Source organism: Hippocampus guttulatus, chromosome 2 (genome assembly GCF_054856545.1).
Source record: "Hippocampus guttulatus isolate MCC_2025c chromosome 2, RoL_Hgut_1.0, whole genome shotgun sequence".
Taxonomy (NCBI): Eukaryota; Metazoa; Chordata; class Actinopteri; order Syngnathiformes; family Syngnathidae; genus Hippocampus; species Hippocampus guttulatus.
In genome coordinates this window covers 22,948,075-22,970,367 of record NC_141262.1, presented here as the reverse complement: position 1 = coordinate 22,970,367, position 22,293 = coordinate 22,948,075, and the positions used below count along the sequence as shown (strand labels likewise).

General features: G+C 46.5%; 3 protein-coding genes across 3 annotated transcripts; 2 read left to right on the top strand and 1 right to left on the bottom strand.

The window, feature by feature from the left end:
• Window positions 1-398: 398 nt before the first annotated feature.
• Window positions 399-9,683, bottom strand: ndrg2 (NDRG family member 2). The gene is made up of 16 exons (XM_086104209.1): window positions 9,489-9,683; window positions 6,014-6,099; window positions 4,883-4,924; window positions 4,698-4,803; window positions 4,485-4,605; window positions 4,319-4,381; window positions 4,191-4,251; window positions 4,037-4,123; window positions 3,906-3,962; window positions 3,309-3,412; window positions 3,191-3,229; window positions 3,047-3,098; window positions 2,928-2,975; window positions 2,818-2,853; window positions 2,116-2,167; window positions 399-2,031 (listed from the first exon to the last, which is right to left on the bottom strand). The coding sequence occupies exons 2-16, from the start codon at window positions 6,086-6,088 to the stop codon at window positions 1,874-1,876; spliced, it is 1,101 nt and encodes a 366-aa protein (XP_085960335.1). The 5' UTR covers window positions 6,089-6,099; window positions 9,489-9,683; the 3' UTR covers window positions 399-1,873.
• Window positions 9,684-13,533: 3,850 nt separating this feature from the next.
• On the top strand, window positions 13,534-16,876 carry LOC147209028 (uncharacterized). Its single transcript, XM_086106014.1, has 5 exons — window positions 13,534-13,677; window positions 14,684-14,743; window positions 14,860-14,930; window positions 15,012-15,183; window positions 16,200-16,876. The coding sequence occupies exons 2-5, from the start codon at window positions 14,711-14,713 to the stop codon at window positions 16,380-16,382; spliced, it is 459 nt and encodes a 152-aa protein (XP_085962140.1). The 5' UTR covers window positions 13,534-13,677; window positions 14,684-14,710; the 3' UTR covers window positions 16,383-16,876.
• A 1,062-nt stretch (window positions 16,877-17,938) lies between these two features.
• Window positions 17,939-22,063, top strand: LOC147209027 (kelch-like protein 33). The gene is made up of 4 exons (XM_086106013.1): window positions 17,939-19,133; window positions 19,242-20,181; window positions 21,077-21,244; window positions 21,393-22,063. Exons 1-4 carry the CDS (start codon window positions 17,939-17,941, stop codon window positions 21,913-21,915), a joined length of 2,826 nt encoding a protein of 941 aa, XP_085962139.1. The 3' UTR covers window positions 21,916-22,063.
• Window positions 22,064-22,293: the final 230 nt, after the last annotated feature.

Genomic DNA, 22,293 nt, shown 5'->3' with positions numbered 1-22,293 from the left:
TAAAGATGAGACACTTCTTTTTTTTTGCCCAGTTTGCAGCTCCCGAGATGTTCTATTCTTGTGTTGCCCGTGCTGCAAATTAAGTCGGGTGACGTTTTCCGGTTTGTGTCTGACTAAATTGACTTGACACAGGTGTCTGCATCGTCTTCGTCACCAAGCAAGTCTGGAAGATCACAATGCGAACCGACCGGTTGTCCTCGCCCTGCTGCTCTTTCGCAATGAACCACCTCCACCCCATTTTAAAATTCAATTCAATTTAAGATAAACACCAACTTTATAGTCAAATGGTCAAATCAGTGCGAATGCTGCTTTCAGGCACGTTCGTGGATTGACAATTGAATTTGAATGATTCATGAATGATTCAAAAAGTATGTTGACACTTTCAAAGACGCAAGAAGCTCTTTGTAAGGTTTTATTCATGTCTCATTATGTTACACAAACATTTTTGTCACACAATTAAATGGGATTGCATTTTCTTTTCAAAGTTTATTACATGACTTTGCCTAAAGCAAAAATTATAATGAGTAAAATAACACTCGGTAGACTAAATGAGCATTTGGGGAAAGATTCACACAAAGATGAGACACGCAATTAGGAAAGAAAATGGACAACTCCATTTTATTTTTAAATCCTCACGTGAGAGCTGCTCAGTTTCCCTTTTACGCTTCACTTTCTTTGCCTTCACTTTGGCTGGCACGTTTAACATTGTATTTCTTCTTCATACTTTTTTTTTTTTTTTTTTTTTTTAAATCAATTACGTGTCCGGTTCAGTCCACGTACGTTTGTCGAACACATCCCTTACGGTCCTCCTGGCAGTGCTTTAGCTTTCATTTACTCCTGTGACGTTCTTCTCCGCTAGATTTTTTTTAAGAAGGTTCACGACACTACAGATATTTTAACTCCAGTTGCCTGTGAGAAAGGATTGAAATGTATAACCAATAAAGAATACGAACTGGTTGTCGTTCACTTTTTGTGTCTTATCGTATTGCTGGCAGTGACATTTTAGCGGTACAGAACTTTCTTTAACAACATGGAGGCTGCGTGGAGTCTCTTTGAACGCATATAAACTCAAGTATGGCGGCTGGGTTTCGTTAAGAGGTATCTGAGGTTTCGAGAGAGTTTAAAAACCAAGATTAACACAGTGATCCCTTCTGAACGCTCTGCCTGGTGCTACGTAGCGATGTCACCGTGCATCCCGGACACAGCGCTGGGGGAACTGGAAGCACTCTTCGAGCGACTGGCGTCTTCAATGTTTGCCGTCTGACGCCACGTGCACTCGCATGTTACAAGTAGTTGTTGGACGAACGAGCGGCATTAAAAAGCCAGAACAATAACCCCCCCCAAAACAAAACAAAACTCCCTGTCCATCTCCTCAGATGCTAACAAAAAAAACGGCAAACAGAGGCTGGAAGACATAACAACCTGACAGCACAATTATGCTAACATAAAATGGGCGCGGGAGTCGAAAAGAACAAGTAGTTCGGAAGGTTGTCCAGACACATAATCTCTGCTATCGGCTACCTTTTGTGTACAACACATCAGTCGTCAGCTTCTTTTTAGGACTATTACTATGAGTTAGGGCCTCTAGCGACCACATACTTGTGCTAAATTAAAGGGCTAACAACAGAGCTGGCGGGGCGCCGCGTTGTGCCCACCTCCCTCTCTTCACAAAGAATCTTTTCTTTCCTTTTGGATAACGGGGATGCGAGGATATGGACGACAGATGTTTGCCCCTTTTCCCCTTTACACTTTTTTTTTTCTCCTGCCTAGCCGGGGAATGACGGGAATTGTGGTGACAATAATGGGAACACATCAGTCTCGACTTTTTTCCGTCTCTCTTGGCTTTCTTCCCCCGTCCGCCCCCACCTTCTCTTCAGCAGGACACCTCCATGGTCTGTGAGGGGCTGGGCGGCATCTGCCCCCCCTGCGAGCCCTGGGACAGCGTGCGCGAGCGCGAGCCTTCCATGGAGTACGAGGACGACAGCGAGGTGGTGCGTGAACGGGACAGGCGGGTCATGCAAGATGAAGCCACTGTGGGCGCAGAGGCCAGGCAGGCAGGTTAGAGCGCGCACGTGGCACACGCGGTCAGAGAGGAAGTGCGCGGCGCTCACTTACTGTAGCCCATTCCCTGGATGAAGTACTTGAAAGCCTCGGTCAATTTTGCAGGCTGCAGAGGCAAAGATTTTCCCATCAAATGGGCGTTTTTCACCCGTGGTCGGAACAGGAAGTACAGAGGTGCCGTGAGATGTAAGCGACGCAAGTATTTATGGATACAAGTCGTAATTTGGATGATTGCGAACACCGTGTGCCGGCCGGGAACTCAATGCAGTTTGGCACACAGCCAACAATTCACAAATAAAAAAAAGAAGCTTCAAGCTCTCGAATGCCACTCCCAGCTGACATGTACTCACAAACAAAACAAAAACCACATAATTACGCGTGTTTGAAAACAACAACAGCTTTTCCCTGGGAAAGTCCGCTTAGCGCAGCGCCTCTCAATTATTTTCCCCCCTAGGAAGAAGAAAACATCTCACGCCCCCCCAACCCCCGCATGACTATAAATAGTATCATTTGTTTCTAAAATTGTTATCAGTACACACCTGCATAACACTGTATCCTTATTAACGTATAAGAGAATTAAAAAAAAAAAAGAACTTACAACAAAGAATAGCTTTATTAAATGTAACAGAAAAGATTTAAAGTGCATCCGAAATTCAAAAATAAAATTAAATCCTTAATGAAACTAGAAAACATTTTTGGACTGAAAGTCATCTCAAGGCACCACTGTCGTGACATTTTGAATTTGACTTCATTTACCTGAGTGAGCTGAGGGAGGCCGCCGGCGTCCGCCATCTGAGAAAACAAGCGACGGTGAGAAAAATTGTCAAGACGACGACGGTGGGAGAGAAGGAAAGCATGAAAATCACCTTGAGGAAGGAAGTGGTGGTGGGATCCAGTTTGCTGTTGCATTCCACCTGTCGAGTGACAAACAACCATGAGAAGCGCAAGCGGATCGAGGAGATGGCATGCCGCTCGCTGCACTTACGGCGGCGTCCTCGTACGGTGCTTGGTCCCCCACCACCAACATGACGGGACACCTGAGTGGTCACACACAGAGAAAACGTTCATCATCTTCATCATCAGGAGAAATAAGATGACTTGGGTTTGGTCATAATAATAAAAACGGTACTTGAAGGTGCTACTGCGGTCCAGGTTCAAATCTCTGCGGCTGTGAGGATAAAGAAGATGTGATTGCTGTGGGTGCCATTTGGCTTTGCATTTGTGTGTGTGTGTGTGTGTCATATGACCTGTTGTAGGTTTTCCAGAAGAGTTCTATGTTGAGCAGGTGAGGTGCTTTGTTGATGCGCTCTCTGTGAAACTGCACCACATCTGCATTGGATGACAGCTCCTCCTGAAGGGGACCACGCGATACACAATCCCGCGCATGATACACGCATGTGCACCAATTTGGAGTTGTGAGAGGACGGTGCCCATAATGAAAAAATCGGAAATTGAGGTTAGCGTGTCAGAGGAGGAGACAAAGACAATGGCAGCTGGATGGATGGTATGGTTGTCAAAAAATAAAAAATAAGTTTAAAAAATCAGATGGGCTATCACCTGAGGACCCCAAAATTAAAAGCCTTATATAAGCCTTACAATGAAGGCAACACATGCTGTATGTATCTATATGAGCTATATTAGCCTGCTATTAAAACCCACTAGACAATGTGTAACTCCACAGTCTGAACTGGATTCAACTAGTATGTGTACCAAAGAGTGCGATGGACAGGGAATCGAACAGAACATATTCACAAATCAAAAATGCATGAGCCAAACATTCATACGTGCGGGCTGTTTGTGAACAAGGCCCAGTGTGTGTGTGTGTGTTTCTGAATAAGACGCACCTGGCTGAAGAGGTGCGACATGATCTGTTCCGTGAGCGAAGAAGTCACAGAGATGAGCTGCAGACATCGATTGGAATAGTTCACCACTGCCAACACGGAGCGAAACAACACCACGAACCTTCATAAGTTACCTTTTGAGCCGCCCAGTCCATCCAACCTCGGGCGTTTGTGTCAATGTTGACCAGAACCAAACCCTCCACAGATTCTGGGTTTGCGAGCTGCGCACAGACAGAAAGAAAGAATGATGCAACGGCCCTTTAAAGGAGACTGGCCGCCGACGCTCACCGTGAATTTCGTCAAGATGTACGCTCCGGCGCCCACGCCCACTCCGATGACGGTACGGTAGCTGCGGGACGACAAGGCCCACGTTAACGCGCCAACACCTTCGCGAGCTAGCTTGTTTTCAGACTTACTTGAAGAACTGCAGGATGGCAGGAATCATCTCTGCGATGGTCTCCATGGATGGGTACTGGTAGCTGTTGGGATAGGTCAAAAATGGAATCACAAACGAGCTTCTGTGATCCCGTGAAAAAGACAGAATTCAAGGTTACGTGAAGACAAACGTGAACGTGAGCTCACCCCGCCGGGTAAACAGCTGCCCCATCCTCTTGACCCGGGGCATCGATGTGGATCAAGGTAAAATTCTTGACGATCTCTTGCATCTCCTCAAACTTGAATAACGGCAAGAAGCAGCTCTTGCCTGCCAAAGGCAGAGAGAGGCATGAACAGTGAGCCCGGCCAGGTAAAAAAAACAAAAAACAAAACAGCAGCGGCAACGAGTGAGCCACGCACTGTCCAAGCCGACGTCGTGGAAGGTGAGGATGGCGGGCCGGCGGCTGTTCCGTGTGCCGTGCAGCGTCACGTGCAGGACGCCGTGAGGAGTCTCCACGCTATGCTCCTGAAAAACGGACGCACAAGAGTTCATGTTCGTCCTGCGCCTCGTCGCACGTTATGATCATGCCGTGTGGCATTCTCACCTGGCCCTGGTCCAGGAGGATCCTGGCTGCCAGCTCAGCATCCTGATGGAAATCACAGAAAGACTAAAGTACAGCGGGGCACCCGAACTTCCCTTTGGCCCGAGTAACACGTCTTTCTCGAAACGCGCCGACACCCGGTTGACTTTTTTGCTGCGAGCCAAAATTTGAAGCTATTCGTCAGTTGGGCTCTGGATGGTGGCAGCCAACTCAACGCAACTCATTTTACATCAAGCAGAAATTAGACAGAGAATGAACAGTTGTGAACAGACCAACTGGCCCCAGTTGACGCAAAATGTCAGAAGTTGTGTAGTTGAAAAAAAACGACAGAGGTTTGCCTTACATAAAATATGCTAACGCCACAGAGAGTCAAACAAAACTAGCTACAATGTTGTTGTGTTATTGACTGAGATTACTGCAGTTTAATATTTGAATTATACTGCACTCTAGTGGCCAAATGCAGCACCTGCTGGACATTGAATTCATTAGAATTCAAAAATGTTATTCTTTAATTTCTAATTAGTTATGCTATTAGTACTGCTGGTTTGCATAAATTACAATACTGCAGAGTGCTATTTATCTGAAATAAAAACACAGTGAAATATCCTTTGGTGTTTTATGGAGGGGCTAGAACAGATTAATCTATTGCCATTTATTTCAATGGGGAAAGACGAGATACGAGTGTGGTCTCGGAGTCTCGGAACAAATGGACAAGGCACTGCTGTATTCTGACTGGTGGGATTGTGTGGGTTTGTACTTCCTCCTTTTGCCACCAGGGGTCAGTAGCGAGAGGTTACAAAGCATCAAGCAATACCGAAAAACCCCTACCCCCAACCCCCTCCAACACAACTCCCCCAGGGCTTTGACGTCAAACCAGCTGCATCACAGCCAGCCAGCACTGCAGCACATTGGTGTGAATCAAATACACACACACACACACACACACACACACACACACACACACACACACACACACACACACACACACACACACACACACACACGCACGCACGCACGCATGCACACACGCGCACTTAATGTCCTCTAGGATGATACCACACAAAAGCATGGCAGCTTATTGAAATGCCACGCAGCGTGTACAGTGCGCTCACGCGTGCGTGTGTCCTCCCTGACCTTGCTGGAGTCGGCCTGACCAGTGAGCAGCGGCTTGTCCTCCGTGATGGTGATCTCTTGCATCTCCGTTGTCATGGCGATTCGTCCTGGCCAAGCAGAAGACACCAAAATGTCAAAATGTGCTGCTAAACACACACACACACACACACGCACACGCACACAGTACGTGTTGCAGAGTTCCTGCAGGGGCTCATGAAAGTCAATTAGTGATTAGCGCCAAGCAGAGATGAAAAGAAAAGGTTTTGGGGAATGATCAAGGTCCTTGTCAAGACTTTACATGATTTGGATTGTTGATGTGACCGTTTTTCGAGCGGCTTTAGCTCTATGTCTGCTAAATTGGACGTATCATGAGTTGCGCAGGCAGCTGTGCAATTTGTGAAGATGCGCAGCCAGATGTGCAAGATGGTGATCATATGACCACACTGATAACGCAGATCTTCTGTCTAATCGGCTCCCCCTTACATCCTGTCACGTTTTAATCGGCCTAACGCGGCGGCGCCAGTGAGCGGCGCCAGTGAGCGGTTCTGCTGCGGAGAGCCAGCATTCTCTTCTCTACGCTTTGCTATGGGGACACTCGGGCCACACACACTGGCAAGAGAGTAAAGCAGTCATACACAAGTCCGCCCCCCCGGGAGTTACATAGACTGGGGGTTTAAAAAAAACAGCTTGTTTATTTTCTTCCGCATAGAAAACCAATACCAGGCCGGTAATGTTTGCCATCATGGTGCCAACTCCTGTCGCTAGGAGATGTGGGACACCATGGCAAGGAATCGATCATGGTTCAATGGGTCGTATTTGCCAACAGGATGCCAAAGGGTTTATTTTCTGACACTTCTAACGTACCGGCGGCTGATTCACAATCGGAGCATTCCTGAGAACGGTGCAGGAAATTGGACTATTAATAGGCAGTTAGGACTGAGAACAGAGCAGCTTTGTGGCCCCGCTAGCATCTGGATGCCAGCCAGCGGGAGAAGCATTGAGCACCCCAAGCAACCCCCCCTCCAGACCTGTGGCTCTCACATGCACAAACAACAACATCTCACACACGAGGGGTGCACAGTATATGTGGTTGATGCGGTAGACAGTAATCCAGTTGGCCTTCGGTAGACAAACACTTGTTGATAACACTGCCTCTGTGTCAAAATGGAGCTGACTTATTTTTTTTAATTTGATATATTTATTTATTTGTTTAATCTACGCATCCACCTCGAATATTCTCCCGGCTTTCCCGTCTGCTCACAAACTGGGGGAATGCTAGGCACAAAGCTAGCTTGCTCAATTTCAGGCATATGTCTACGCGCGCCTGCTACAAGCTACGATTTGCTAGGTGGTGTGGCTAAATGCTATCCTTCCTTTCCTTTAAGCAACTATAATGCTCGCCTCTGTGGCGGCAAATCAGTTGACAAGTGCTATCACTAAAGGACAACGAGGACTAACTACTGGGGGAAAAAAACAGAAGGAGCTGGAGAAGCCACGATAACCGCTAAGCTCATGTGAAATGTAGACTGTGAGCAGAGAGAAGAATAAATCTAACACTTTCTGGAAATATCTACATTGTACATTTAAGGAAATCATTCAGAAACGCTTCCAGCGCGAAGTGATTCAATTTACACTTGATATGAATTTTAGGCCATATCACCGCAGACTTGTAGATGGACTAACAGTTTGCCGCCGGCGACTTATGCCAGAGGGCAGCCATCTTATGTTGCCACTCTTACTGACAACTGTCTGATTTGAGCTGAAAACCCTTGTCAGTGAACTTCACTGTTTGCATCGACTGTCCATTCAGAGTTTATTGTCTAAATATGTTGAACTTAGAAGAGTTAGTTTTACATTTCACAGCCAATTTTGTCCTGGTGGGCTTTACTTTCATTGTGTTGTTGATGGTTCTGACAACATGTTGCAGATGAATCTTTAAGTCGCCCTCGCAGGTATACCTGATCAGCGAAAATTTATAATCACATTCTTGCCAATGAAAAGTTTGTGTAGTGCTTCTCGCAGACTTATTGGTACAACCGTATGCCACACACTGTTGCATTTTCGCCACGGTGACTGAAGAATAATGAGAAAACGCTGCGGTAAAATCGATGTATTCAAGTTAAGTGCGCTTAGCGAGTGGCAACACAAGACAGCCACCGTTGCCTTAATTTCTTGGTGCGACGAGTAAGCGGCATTGTTAGTCCATCATACATACCTCTGTGCATATCACCCAGAGTACTTGCTGATCTACTAATGCCAAACAAAGTCTGAGCCAAGACTCTCGTGAGACGGCTTTCCTCACGTAGGCCTCCTGAAGCCGAACACCGACAGAGGCAATCCTGAACTTCAACAGCTCAAATTACAGCAACCCCCAAGACGGACTTTGCAGGGAGTAAAACGACCCCACGCAGTTCGGTACAATGTCAAGAATGAAAAGTGTTAAAGGTCCACAAGCCAGTGATGGTTTCCCTCAAGCTCGCCGCGAATGGCTGAGCAAACATTGCAGGATGAAATATTACCACAGGTCCAGCCAACAGATCAGGATTTGCTCCAACCCCTGCGCACCTCTTCTTTGCCCAATCCTGACAACAATTAGAAGCACTGAGGTGAACAGAACTTCAATGGTGCTGCTTTTCGCTTTAAACATGGCAGGTGCAACCACCCTATCAAGAGAAAACAGCCCTCCCTCTTCAAAGCACAGGTCATCTGAAGGTCAAACATAGTCCTGGTGAGAAGTAGGCCACAGTTTTTTTTCCCTTTCGTCAACCATGTTAGCAGGCCTGTTAAGTAAAACAACAGCAAGTTCCCCCCAGCACTTCGCAAGAGGGTGAGTCGCTGTGCATATGTGTGTGAGAGCCTCCAAATGCGGCATGACTCACGGAATGTGCGTGCACGCGCTTGCTGAAAAACAGTCTGTGTGCGCGTGTCCCTTCATCCAAATCAAGTGCAGCGTTTTTCTTTTTCCCCCTCACAGCCGGCTCTGAAAAGGTGGACAACTGAGACACACCCCCATTTGACATTGAAGACCATTGTGTGTTCTGGCCCTAACAGTCCACCGCCCCCCCTTTTCCCCCTTCCCCCTACTTCTCCCAAAATGCCTCCCATCACCTCTGGAAAACCCACTAAAACAAATTTGTGCAACAACAAAAATAACTTCTAGGAGCTGAGCTCAATTTTATGATGCTGCAAGCGCGTGCATGCTGTTTACTTCAAATGTTCAAGTTCATGCAAGAGGAGAATGTCAATAGTGACCTATTTGCAGCTGTCATGATGGTGGTGGAGGGGCGGGGGGGGGGTCGCAGGGGTGCTTAGCCACGTGTGCGCGTCAATAAACGCACACATGGGAGCTGGACAAAGAGGGTTTCATGGGGGCGAGGGGGTACACTGACATGCATTAATACATAAACAAATATCTCTCACGCGCGCGCGCGCGCGCGCTACCAGTTAGCTCTCAATCATGCGCAGCATCACAGCGACTACATCCGGGTCATCTTACCTGCTTGTGCGGCGCAACCTTAACGAAACGCCTTACAACAAGTCCAAGTCTGTCCAACGAGCTCCACACGGGTTCTGGTGCCAATAGAGCGTATCTCAAATCGCCCGCGATGGTTTCCGCTCCGGTCCTCTAGTGTTTGCCTCTCCAGCAGCGGGAACGGAGTTCTGCACAAGAGGGAGGGGGCGGGGCTGGCTGGCTGGCTGGCTGGGCCCGTCAATCAAAAGGCGACATGGAAAGGACTCTGTGGGGGGTTGCAAGTTCTATGTCCTCACATGCACCACAAAGAGCTCACAGTGGGTTTATTGTATAGTTCGGCGGAGGTAAGCGCGTGCATGAACACTGCGTGCCGTGCCCGCGCGTGCGAGTATATAAAGGGTTTACGCGTCCCGAGGAGCCCCTCCAACCCCCCCACCCTTATTTTCAGCCCGACGGTGGTACAGTCCAGCCTTGTTTAGCACGCAGATAAACTATCGTTATATAATATATGATATTAAACCACATGAAGAAATTGGACAATTAATTGTATACAACAATTTGTACAATGCATGAAAATATTTAAAATGTGGTTTGCACAGGCTCCTTTAAATTTTAATTCAATTTCTTTTGTATTACAACAAGAAAAAAAATAGTATAACTAACAAGAAAAATGCTGGACAAGTAAAAAAACAAATGTGACAAATAAAAATGTGGCTTTGAGATAACAGTAACACCATTTACAGGCTTTTTTTGAAATGTATTGATGTATATACACAGTATGAATTGGGAATTTCTCCAGAAATTCGAGACTAATAAAGGTTTTCTTAGTCCCCTCCCCAAAATGTATGCATGTATGCGCACTTCAAAACAATAATTGTAAAATAGGTGTTCATTTAAAAAAAAATATATATATATATATACTTTATATATACTGTATATGTGTGTGTGCGCGCGCGCGTGTGTGTATGTGTTGTGTTTAAAGGCTGCACATTCCACATTTCCACATTACCCCAAGCTTCCAATCTGAAGCCAAATGAAATCTGTGTGTGTAAATAAATCCATAATATAACATAAGCATGTACACATGTCAACCGTGTTGGACATTGCTGGACGCAGGCTGCCAGCTGTCCCGCTTGGACAGATTAACGAGTCCTCGAGTGACGTAACCCACGCACGACCCACCACGACACACCTCGAGTGTGTCGCACACCATTCGCGCGTGTGCCTGAGAGTTGACCTTGTGTAAACACATGTGATCAGCACACAGTGTCAAACATTGTGTCTAGTTAGCCTTTGCATTTATATTCTTTACCTTTTGTAAATAATAATAATCATGATCATAATATTAGCCTGCACTGTACTGAGTCAGTTGTGAAACTCTTCTTGGGGGGGGGGGTCTCTATATCTGTTGTATACTGCCCCCAGGTGGCCAAGGTGCACACACCAAGAAGGAGTGGCACAATTTCTACTGAAGTGAAGCAAAAAATGGGGGGTTTAGTTCAGAAAGTTGACATTTGCTTTATCGGACGTCAAGCGACAATTTAACCATGCTGCTGCCGCTTCCCATCTCCAGCGTCAGTTTCAGCCAAGGATTAAATAGACTTTTGCAAACTGTAAAACAATCCACTGATATTACCATGGCAACGAGCCAAGTGCCACCATAATCAGACAAGGCCCTAAACTAATTGATGCTAGCATATGTTGACAGGAGACACTCACATGAGTCTTTTCGCCTGATGGGTCAATAAGCCGCGAGGGTGCGTTTGTTTCGCCTCACTTCTCATGCAGCGTTGGCATTACTCTAATAAACCTCTGGTTCGTATTAAAAAAATACGCGCCCCCTCCTGTCCACACACACACACACACACACGCACACACACACACACACACACACTTACACGCATTGAGGACACCGAGTGGGATTGTTTGATGCTGCAACTGAAATCAAAAATAGCTTCACCATAACTTTGCATCACCGTCCTCTTTTAGCACTTCACAAGGGGCTGGGGGGGAGGGGGGCAATGGGTCTTGGTTTTTTTTTTTTTTTAATTGGGGGAGCGGGGTCTATAGACAAGAAAGGAGTTCTCCTCAGAAATGATGAAGTCTACAGACTTAGTGCAGCTCTCCATGTGACTGGTGTAAGCAGAAGCTAAGGAGCTTGATTGCAGAGACAGCTTCATATAAAAAAGGCCGTAGGACGTTGGGCAATCTTTTTTTTTTTCCTTCTAAGAAAGAGAGAAGAAAAATAGGAGGGGGCTGTTCGTGGTCACCGGCTGACTCCGATGTGACATCACAACTTGATGACTGACCTACTTTAAGCGCCCGTGACGTCGCATTTATCTCCTTCAGTTCTGTTACTTAAAATCCCCCACAAGCCCCTCCGCCCACGGCCCTGCTGAGCCGCATAAATCATTTACACTTGCCAATAACCTCCTTTCCAAAGATGGAAGCTGCGCTTATGAATATTCATGCAGTGACACAACAAAACGCTCTGACGAGTGCTGCCATATGGAACCAACCATTGGAGATTAGTGCTACCAACTGCATTCCAAAAAAAAGAGAACATTTCACTATTTTGCACTTAGCAATTGGATTTCTTTACGAATCATGTACTCTTAATGCCAAAAGCAGCACATTTTTTGTTCTGTTTCTAAGGACGAAATACAGGAATTTTTTTGGGGGCATTTTTTGAAAACATAATCGAATGTCAAATTCTGGCTTGCAGCACGATAACGCACACACGCAAAATAGAGTAACAGCTAGTAATCGGGAAAAAAGTTACTTGTAAATCAAGGAACAATTGTTCTATTTGTCACTTGATTGACAGCTGCTGGTGTCCAATATGTTGCTGTTCTCGTGCCCCCATGAGATGACGTGAGAGTAAATGTCAGGCTGAAGAGGTGCACTTGACGATATTACTACTACTACTACTACTACTACTACTACTACTACTACTACTACTACTACTACTACTACTACTACTACTACTACTACTACTAATAATAATAATAATAATAATAATAATAATAATAATAATAATGCAGCGGCCCGGTAGCCCAGTGGTTAGCACGTCGACTTCACAGTGCAGAGGTACCGGGTTCAATTCCAGCTCCGGCCTCCCTGTGTGGAGTTTGCATGTTCTCCCCGGGCCTGCGTGGGTTTTCTCCGGGTACTCTGGTTTCCTCCCACATTCCAAAAACATGCATGGCAGGCTGATTGAACACTCTAAATTGTCCCTAGGTGTGAATGTGAGCGTGGATGGTTGTTCGTCTCTATGTGCCCTGCGATTGGCTGGCAACCGATTCAGGGTGTCCCCCGCCCACTGCCTGAAGACGGCTGGGATAGGCTCCAGCACCCCCCGCGACCCTAGTGAGGATCAAGCGGTTCGGAAAATGGATGGATGGATAATGCAATACAGCAACATTTTCAGTAATATTAATTAATCATGGGTTAGGTTCAGCAACAGTTTTTTCCTGTAACGTCTTAAATAAATATAATTAGAAATAGAAAAGCTTAGAAAACATGGGGCTGATGTTGCGATTTTGGTTCAGCAATGAGATTTGTGTCACATGACTCCTTTTCACCAATCCAACTGTCACTCCTCTCAGACCAGAGTAGAGTAATTTATTTGAGAGGTTTGCCAATCAATGTGCGTCAATACATCTCATATGACACACTTCTGTCATGTAGCCTCCCTTCATACACTTTGCCTTCTTTTATTGGGAACTCTCAAGAGAAATTCAGTCTAAATTAAAAGTTATTTGACCTTTTTAACCAAAGTGCTTGAACAAAGTTTACTGAATGTTGAAAGCTTGACTGAATTTATGAAACAACTCATGGAGTTTTTACATAGCGGACATACTGTACGTTTCTGAATTTGGCATGGCTGCTTTCTCTAAACTTTAGAAAAGATTGATTTAGCTTCGCCAATGAGGCTTAGAATCTAAACGACGGACTCCATCACGTTAGAAAAATACATTTATTGCATGAGCGTCCGCGTTACGGTTTATTTTGAAATACATTGATTCTCTTACGCACTTCCGCCCTGTATCACGCTGATATCCCCGTGGCCTGGACTGTCAATCATCTCTACGAGTGACGTCACGAGGGATTTGCGACAATGTCAAACATCGTCGCGTGCGTACGTTTAGAGTCCAAGCACCAGACTCCATTTAGGGTTTAGGTCGTATTCCGTGTTCCACATGTCTTCGAGGTAAGATTCGTGACTATATTTTTTATTTAAATTGTGACCGCGTCAAATGATTCCCTTTTGGCATTTTCGGCTCGTGTGAAAGTCGAGAAATGCGGTCCGTTTTGTGCTAAATGGGACTTTGTAACGTTCGCGCCATCATTCGGCGTCTGGTCCTGATGTGAAAAGTTGCCTGTTACGTAACGCGAGTGCGGCACGTAAACGACATCAGGACACATGATACCGACAGGAGGACACATGTCGTTACCCCAATCTCATAGCTGCCTAATTCATATTTGAACGTTTTCAGAAAACAAGAAAAAAAAAACAATCGTAACAATAATTCGTGGTTACCTCGATTTAATCCTAACCGAGTAGTTTCTTTCTGTTCATCAGTTCTAACCTACTCAGTTTGTTTGTTTGTTCGTTTTTATTTTTTTTTGAGCAAGCGCACTGGTATTTTTTAAGTGATATTGTGACAGTAAGTTTAATGAGCCAGTCGATCTCGAACGTTTTTACACCATACCATCTAAAAATACTTTCTCTCCAAGTATCACCTTAATGGACCAACATTAGAAAAAAATGGAGACACTAGGTCTCTTACGAAAAAGTGTATTTACTAGAATTGTAAACCACTCCAACATATTGCACCGTTTGAACATTAGCTACATTAACTCCATTTAAAATGTACCATACATATATTTGAAATCCAAATGGTATCTAATTAAATGTTTAAACCTAAACCGGTATTTGATAATCAATGTAAATGTTATTAACTTAAAACACTATTAATATTAGTACTATTGAATACAGCTGAATCGTATTTATGAAGTGATTCTTATGGATATCACAAGAGACGGCTCACGGATCACACCATTACTTATGCAATTATGCTATTGGGTTAACGACCTTATCGCCTGAAGACACGTGTTCAACTAAGGAGGTCACATGGTATATAAACTATAAGATTATTGACTATTAGAATTAAACATTTTTGCATGCACTATATTTTACCTTGTGGGATTGGCAGGACCAGGTGAACTCAGCTCAAGTCACCATGACCCGTTATTCCGAGGGATACGGAACCGAGGTACCCTCGAAACGCATCAAAAGCACAAAACACTTGATTTTATATCATTGTCCGTCTGACCTCGTAGTTTCCCTGTCGTAGTGCCGAAGTTAATGTTAACTTCCCCACATACACAGGAGGAGTGCGTGCTGTCCGACCCTCAGGGAGAAAGCGACGCAGACGCTGACATCGAGGACGCCGACTGCAGGTGGCGCCGCTCACACCCGTCGGCTCCACCAGAGATTGCCAGCTGTGACCTGACTGCTTTCCGATAACATCTTACCTCTAGGCTCCAAGAGCCCGGCTCGCTCCAGCGAATCAGCTCACGGCGCCGCAAACGGCAGCGTCTGGCTCGGCAGGATACCACGGAGAGCGAAGACGATGGCGGCCTCTCTCACACTTCACATCGGTGGAACCTGCGGCTCAGTCCGGACAGGACGCGCAGCCGGACCATCCTTGAAGTAAGCCTTACATGCATAATTAGGATGAAATGACTCACTCTTAATACAGTACAGGGAACATAGAGGGCAAATCCGGGTCCAGAAAGGAAAAACCTTGCTATCGTTTGACTTCTACCCATCTGACAGATGCACCTGTGACGAAAGCCAAACTGTGGCAAGGTTTTTCCTTTCTGGATCTGGATTTGACACTTGTGACAGAGAATACCCGAGACAAGTCATTTACAGCCAAACAGCTTGAACGATTTATTGCCTTTCCAAAGAGGTCGGATTGGAGATTCAGCCTATATTGTATTGAGGTCCTGCCGCAAATAGAGAAAATCCCGCAGTCACTGACACCGCACCCTAAAACAGTTTATTATGACATTTTTGTGTAAATGAAACTCCACCTTATTTCAACATTGACGCTAACATGCCACAAGAGAATGACTGTTTTTCTCCAAATGAAAGTCCTCAACTCACTTCTACATAATTCCTTGACACCAAGATGACAAGAGGGTGGCAAAGAATTATTTTTCGTCAAATGGAAATTCCCCAACTCACTTCAACACAGTTCCGTGATGCTAAAATGCCACACGATAGCAGCATGAAAGATCTCAACTTACCTCGACATAGCTCGTCAACACCGAGACGCCACAAGGTGGTGGCAAAAAGCCTATCTTTGTTGAAATCAGGGGTGCCCAACCCTGGTCCTTGAAGGACCCCATCCAGCATATTATACTTCTCCCCCCTCTGGCAGATCTGATTCAAATGATCAGTTCATCAGAAAGCTCTGAGAAAATTGATAACAATCCTGATCATTTGACTCAGGTGTCTTAGAGGAGGGAGACATCTATAAAACGCTGGAGAGGACACCCCTGGTCTAAACGAAGCATCTCCAGTCACTTGAACATAAAGTAGTTCCCCAGCAGCAGGATGCCACAAGATGGCGTCAAAGTAATACTTTTAAAAATAAACCTAAGCTCGAAAGTGTTCTATCACAATGTCTGCAAACCTCACTTCTTGTGACGTCTGCGCAGGAGAGCATCTCTCAGGTGAGGCCGCTAGTCATCTCCAGAAACGGTGCGGACACGCAGACGGAAGCGGGCCCGGAAGCTCACACGTGCGGGTGGGCACCGCCCCCTGCACCCCCACTGGTTGTCCTCTTGCTCGCCATCGCTGCCGCCATCGCGTCCTTCCTGCTCCCGTGGGTCAGAACCTGACAAGCCGAGCGAAGAGTCCGATCGGATCAAGCACAAACATGAAACTTTTTTTTTTTTTTTTTGTGCGTGTCCACGTCAAACATCAGAACCTTCATGTGTCTCGGTTGACGATTTTGATCAGAGCCGCCTCACCTTGACTTCAAAGTAGATGCGCACTCCCAACAATGACGACTATGCAACTCCTCGGTTTCGACTGTGCGACTTGGCGCGGCGCTGAGAAACGCCCCCTTGATGTCCTTGTCACCATCTCAGCTCCACCCATCGCCCTCTTCAGGAAGCGCAACCAGACCCGATTTAAGAAGCAATAGCAGGAGATGCGCGCCATCTTAGAACTTTTTTTTTCCTCCCATCGTGTATACTCGTAGCTTAAAACGATTTAATAACGCCCGCTGAAAAAAAAAATCGGTTGTTGGGAAAACTGTGATTTTAATCCTCATTTTAAGTGTTTCGACGGGTCCACAGAGTTTCAATAAAATTACTTTTTTCAAATTTCACATCACGTGGTAATGGCTGCACAAAAATGAACATAATTATCCGAGCATCAGATCAAATTAGACTGTGTCTATATGTGTCCTAATGAAGTGGCCAGTGAATCTATTTCCAGAGCGTCACAGTGACGGACCGGAACCCCCGCCAGTCTTCTAGTTGACAAACATGTGGCCTTCAGAGCTGCGAGGGCGTTAACAACCTTCCCCGGTGATGAACTCCTTCAAACCCTGCCGTCTTGACCCGGTTACATTTCAGACTCCGCTACGTGTGTCTTTGCAGCAATTATATGTAAAATACCTGAGAATTTTGAGTGACAAGCCAAGTGCACGGCAGCAACCGTTGCCGTATTGCGATCTTGTTATTGTGGAGCCCAAACGAGAACTTAAAGCCCCGCGAAGGTGCTGTGAGCAGATTGTCGTATGGGCTCTCAAATCATTGACAAGAAATGGACCGGACCACATTCACGTGAGCACAAAATGAATTTACGAGCTTCTGGTGAGCTACTAGCATCTGTTCGTATAATGCCTGAGCTAGCCAGCTGTTAGCTTCCTATTAAAGCATACACACCACAACAACAGGTGTAAATGTGTTGCTTGGCCTCCGGGGCGTCCACGCGCCTCTCGATCCTTGACCTAGATTCCGCAGTGTTTGGATGCACAGGAGCAATGTGAACCCCACCTTGGCCCCCCCCTCTGCACGATGAATAAAGATCCTGCAGTCATATGGTTAGGGAAGAGAGAGAATTTTGGCTGGGGACCAAATGTCCCTAAGTCTGAATGGCTCGCTTTAAGTGGGTCAAATGAGTTTGGATATAAAAGCTGCAGTGCAATAAGCTCCGACGTGAAGTGTCGCGAGTAACGTTAGCACCTCAGACAAGCCGGGGTTCTAATTAGCTGCCGTTGCACAGTCGTGCCCTCAATATAGCAACATGTTTGTTCACTGGGACGATGACGTGCACTTGAGAGGAGAGCGAGGCGGTGGACTATCGAATGAAACCAGAACGGGACAGGGCAGAAATTTGGGGAAGACTTTGCGACAGGTTGATGTTTGGAGTCTGACAGAGCTCCATGGAGGTGGCGATTACACAGCGGCAGCCGGACCGGGAGCAATGGAGGAAGGAGGTGGAGCAGAGGGTGAGACGCTGGGCGAGGGTGGACGTGATCGAGGAGACTGAGGAGGACACTGGAGTGCAAGTGAAGGATGACGGGGTGGACGATAATTGGGTGGATGAAGAGATGGGAGCTGAAAACAAGGAGGTGGAGGAGAAGGAGGAGGTGAAAGTCAATGAAGTGATGGGAGCTAGCAGGGAGATTGTTGATGAAAATGAGGAGCAAAAGGAGGCAGGAGGAGAAAATGAGGATGACAAAGAAATGAGGGAGGAGGTTGAGGCGACGGAGGATGAACGGCTTCCTGTCCATGAGAACCTGGGAAAAGGCGACCGTGCACTGCAGAATGGGAAAAGTCAAAAGGAGCTGGAGCGGAGAAGCTCGGGAAGGACGGGAGAAGATGAGAAGAAACGTGTATGCCACGAGGAGCATGTTTTTAGACGACCGCAAGATGGCAGAAAGTGGCAAAATGAAACATTGGGCGCTCTAAGAAAGGGAGGAGAAGCTGGGGCAGATGAGACGATGGTCACCGTGTTACGGAAAAGCCATGAAGAAGTGGATCAGGAGGAGGAGGAGGAGGAGGAGTCGAGTGATGATGACGAAGCAGGTTGCTCAGAGGAGGACCAAGATGCACACAACATAAAGATGTACCGCAGAGAGGAGCACGACCTGGAGATGTTTCGCACCTTGACGGCTTTCCGAGACTCAGCTCTGCTCACCGACCTCACTCTCAGAACAAATGATGGCGGGAGACTCCGCCTACATTCCACCGTCATGGGAGCTGTCAGCTCCCTGGTCAAAAATAAATTGAAACACAGTGTGGATGAGGGGGAGCGCAGGTACTCCATTTCCTTGGGTGCAGACGTGGACCTCCGTGGGCTGGACGCGATCGTGGACTTCGCCTACACTGGACGCATATGCCATCTGGAGGAGGACGTGGTGCCGCATGTGGAAGCTGCAGCTCAGGCCCTGGGCGCCCACAGAGTCTTGGAATTTCTCCGCAAGCAGCAGGAGAAGACCTCCGCCACCACTCAAGAGGAGCGCAACATCTCCGCTGAAGAACAAATGGCCATCAGTCTTCATTCGATTAGAAAGATGTGGAAGGACCGAGTGGGCTGCAATGTGGTTCTCGAAGCCATCGGAGCATCGCTTCCTGGTGAATAGCGAACCCCAAAAAACATTCCAACCCACATTCGAACACGTGTGGTCTGCTTCAGGATAGAACATGCATAGAACGTGTCAAGTCTTATTGTCGTACCTGCAGCTCACAGAGTCATCCTGGCAGCCTGCAGTGGCTTCTTCCATGGAATGTTCAGCTCGGGGATGAAAGAGTCCTCTCAGTCCCGCATCAGTCTTCCGTTCCTGTCGGCTTCAGACTTGGAGGTTGTCATTGAAACCTCCTACAGTGGCACCCTCCCCCTCAGCTGGAGTTGCATGTTTGAGATCAGCAGCACATCCCTGCAGTTTCAGTACCAGCCAGTGCTCTCCTTGACCCTCGACTTTTTGCAACGAGTACTCAATGCGGACTTCTGCTTGGATGTGGTATCATTCGCCGAAGCTTACCAGGTAGCGCCGCTTCTCGAAGCCTCAGACGATTTTGTGTTGCGGCAATTCCAAAAGGTGGCATGCACCCCCAAGTTCAAAGACCTGCCTGCCAAACAGCTCTCGAGATACCTGAACAGCCGCTCGCTTTGTGTTCCATCGGAGATGGTTGTGTTCAAGGCGGTGGCGGGCTGGATCCAAGCCAAGCCCAAGACCAGACTAAAACTTGCCAGGGAGCTCATGGAAACCATCCACTTCCCACTCATGACGTTTGAGGAATTCAAAGAGGTTCAGTCGATGCCCCTGTGGTCTGAACACAAGCTGGCGGACCTCTATGAAGCAGTATGGGAACATTTCTGCTCCAACGAGGTGGGACCACAGAGTCAGTGGCGCATCTACCTGCCTAAACAGATTCTAGTCTTGACCGGAGGTGACCAGATTTCCGAGGACCTGGGTAGACGATGTATGAGCAGAGAAGTCTGGTTCGGGAATTCCCTGATGAACCACACGGGAATAAGAAAGGCGATGGAGTGGAGGCGGTTGAGTGAGCTGCCAGATTCGGCAAGGTTCTGTCATGAGGCCGCGGTGGTCAAAGGCCAACTGTACGTGTTTGGTGGGAAAAAGTACTACGGCACAGAAGACACCCTGAACTCCGTTTACAGGTGAAGCCTGTCAAAAGGGCCTCTTTCAGGTTCAAATACAGTGGTACCTCTACTTACGAAATTAATATGTTCTGGAAGAAATTTCTGAACTAGAAAATGTTGTAAGTAGAGACACATTTTCCATGTAAATGCCCTAATCCGTTCCAAGGCCCCCAAAATTCAGACATAAATGTTTTCCAAAGCATAAAAATGCATCAAAATATGTAACAACACATGTTTCAATTAGATTATTGCACAATCAATGAGAGTTGTGCACAATGTAAAAAACAAAGAAGAGAGTAAAGAATAGAAATGATGGTCATTTAACTTTGAACTGCGTCCTCGTCATTTTTTGCCCTCTTGAGTTCATGTTCTTTCTCAGAAGTGGCTTTTGCCTGGAGTTTTGTCAGGAACTGATCCAAGGACGTTTGCTTTTGTCGGCTTTTAACAATCCTTCGAAAATGTCCAAGGCAAACATCAGCATAGTGAGCGATTGCTGGTTTGGTGAACACTTTTTCAGGGTCATTCAGATTTACGTAAAACTATTGGAACGCCACATGGGCCAAGGGGCGAATGACGAGGACGCTCCACAGAGACGTATCTATCTATCTACACACACAAAGACACATTCGGTAGAGGTCCCTCTTAGCCAATGGGATGCCAGGAAGATGCTCGGTAGTAGCCAATGGCAGAGCAGCTCTAAGTATGTTGCTTTCAGGAAACTCGTAGCTGTGACTCGCAGCCCATACTGTATTTTTACCTTTCGTATCTTTAAATTTATTTCATAACAAGCGTCAATATTTTCCTGTTGCGGCGTTTCGTAACTTGAAAATTTCGTATTAAGAGACGTTTGTAAATCGAGGTACCACTGTATTTTGTTTCTGAGATGGGATTATAAATCATCCTTTCACTACAGGTATGACCCACTCCAAAACAGCTGGGACAGAATGGCTGACATGACAAAGAAGAGGTGCTCCTTCTCTGCGGTGGTGATCGATGAAAAAATATACGCCATCGGGGGTCGCTGTCACCTTGATTACGACGACAGCGTGGAATGCTATTCACCTGCTGCTAACTCTTGGAGGTAAGGATATAATTAACAAATGCTAACAAATGTAGCTTAAAGTGAAACCCCTCACTTACACTGCTAAAAACGTTCCAGACTTTTGGATGTATTGTCGCCGGAGTAGAATGGTTGTTGTGAAATTGTTTTCACAGATTTTCCATTTCAGCTTTGCTCGGCCTCTGGATCTGACCCTCGGTGGACACGTGGCCAAAGTTTTACAAAGGCAGATCTTCATCTCAGGAGGACTGAACAGTAAAAATCAGTGCCTGGCATCTCTGTTTGTGTACCACCCAGAAAAAGGCAGCAATTACCTGGAAAACATGTCTCAAGCACGTGCTCACCACTGCATGGAAACCTTAGACAACCGCCTTTACGTGGCAGGCGGGATCACATCAGATGCTAACCAGATCGCGATAGATCAGCTGTCCTGTGAGGTGTACGATCCAGCCACAGACTCGTGGAACGCTTTCTCGGCCCTGCCGGTGCCTCATGTGGGGGCGGCAAGTGCTGTTCTGGAGGAGAAGTTGTACGTTCTGGGCGGCTACAGTCAAGAGGACTACAGCGACACGAAGATGCTCCACCGCTACGACCCCGCCCTGCACAGGTGGGAAAACATGGGGAAGATGCCGGGGCCGCACAACGACCTGCGAGCATCTGTACTTCTATTACCACCGCATGTTCGCATGTAGACGTACGTATATTGCTCCAAAAGTGCTTTGAATGCCAGATGGATTTTGAATGTGCTGCTACGTTTTAGAGTCATGTTGAGTGCAAACTGAAACTTAAAAATTAAAACTAAGCTCTTGAGCTTTGCACCTGGTGGAAGGAAGAATAGCAAAAGCCAGGTAGAAACACACGGTGATACTACGGTCTCACCGCTGGCCAGCATCAGCAGGACTTGACTTCCTTTTTGTCTCTTTGTGTCTTTCTAAAATAAAATGATGAACACAATGTACAGGAAGAAACATATAAAACTCGTGCGCCTTTGTCCTGTTATCCGAGACGGTTCACTTTGTTCAGCAGGTTCTCCAACATCAATCTACAACACAGTATATGATTAACCCCTT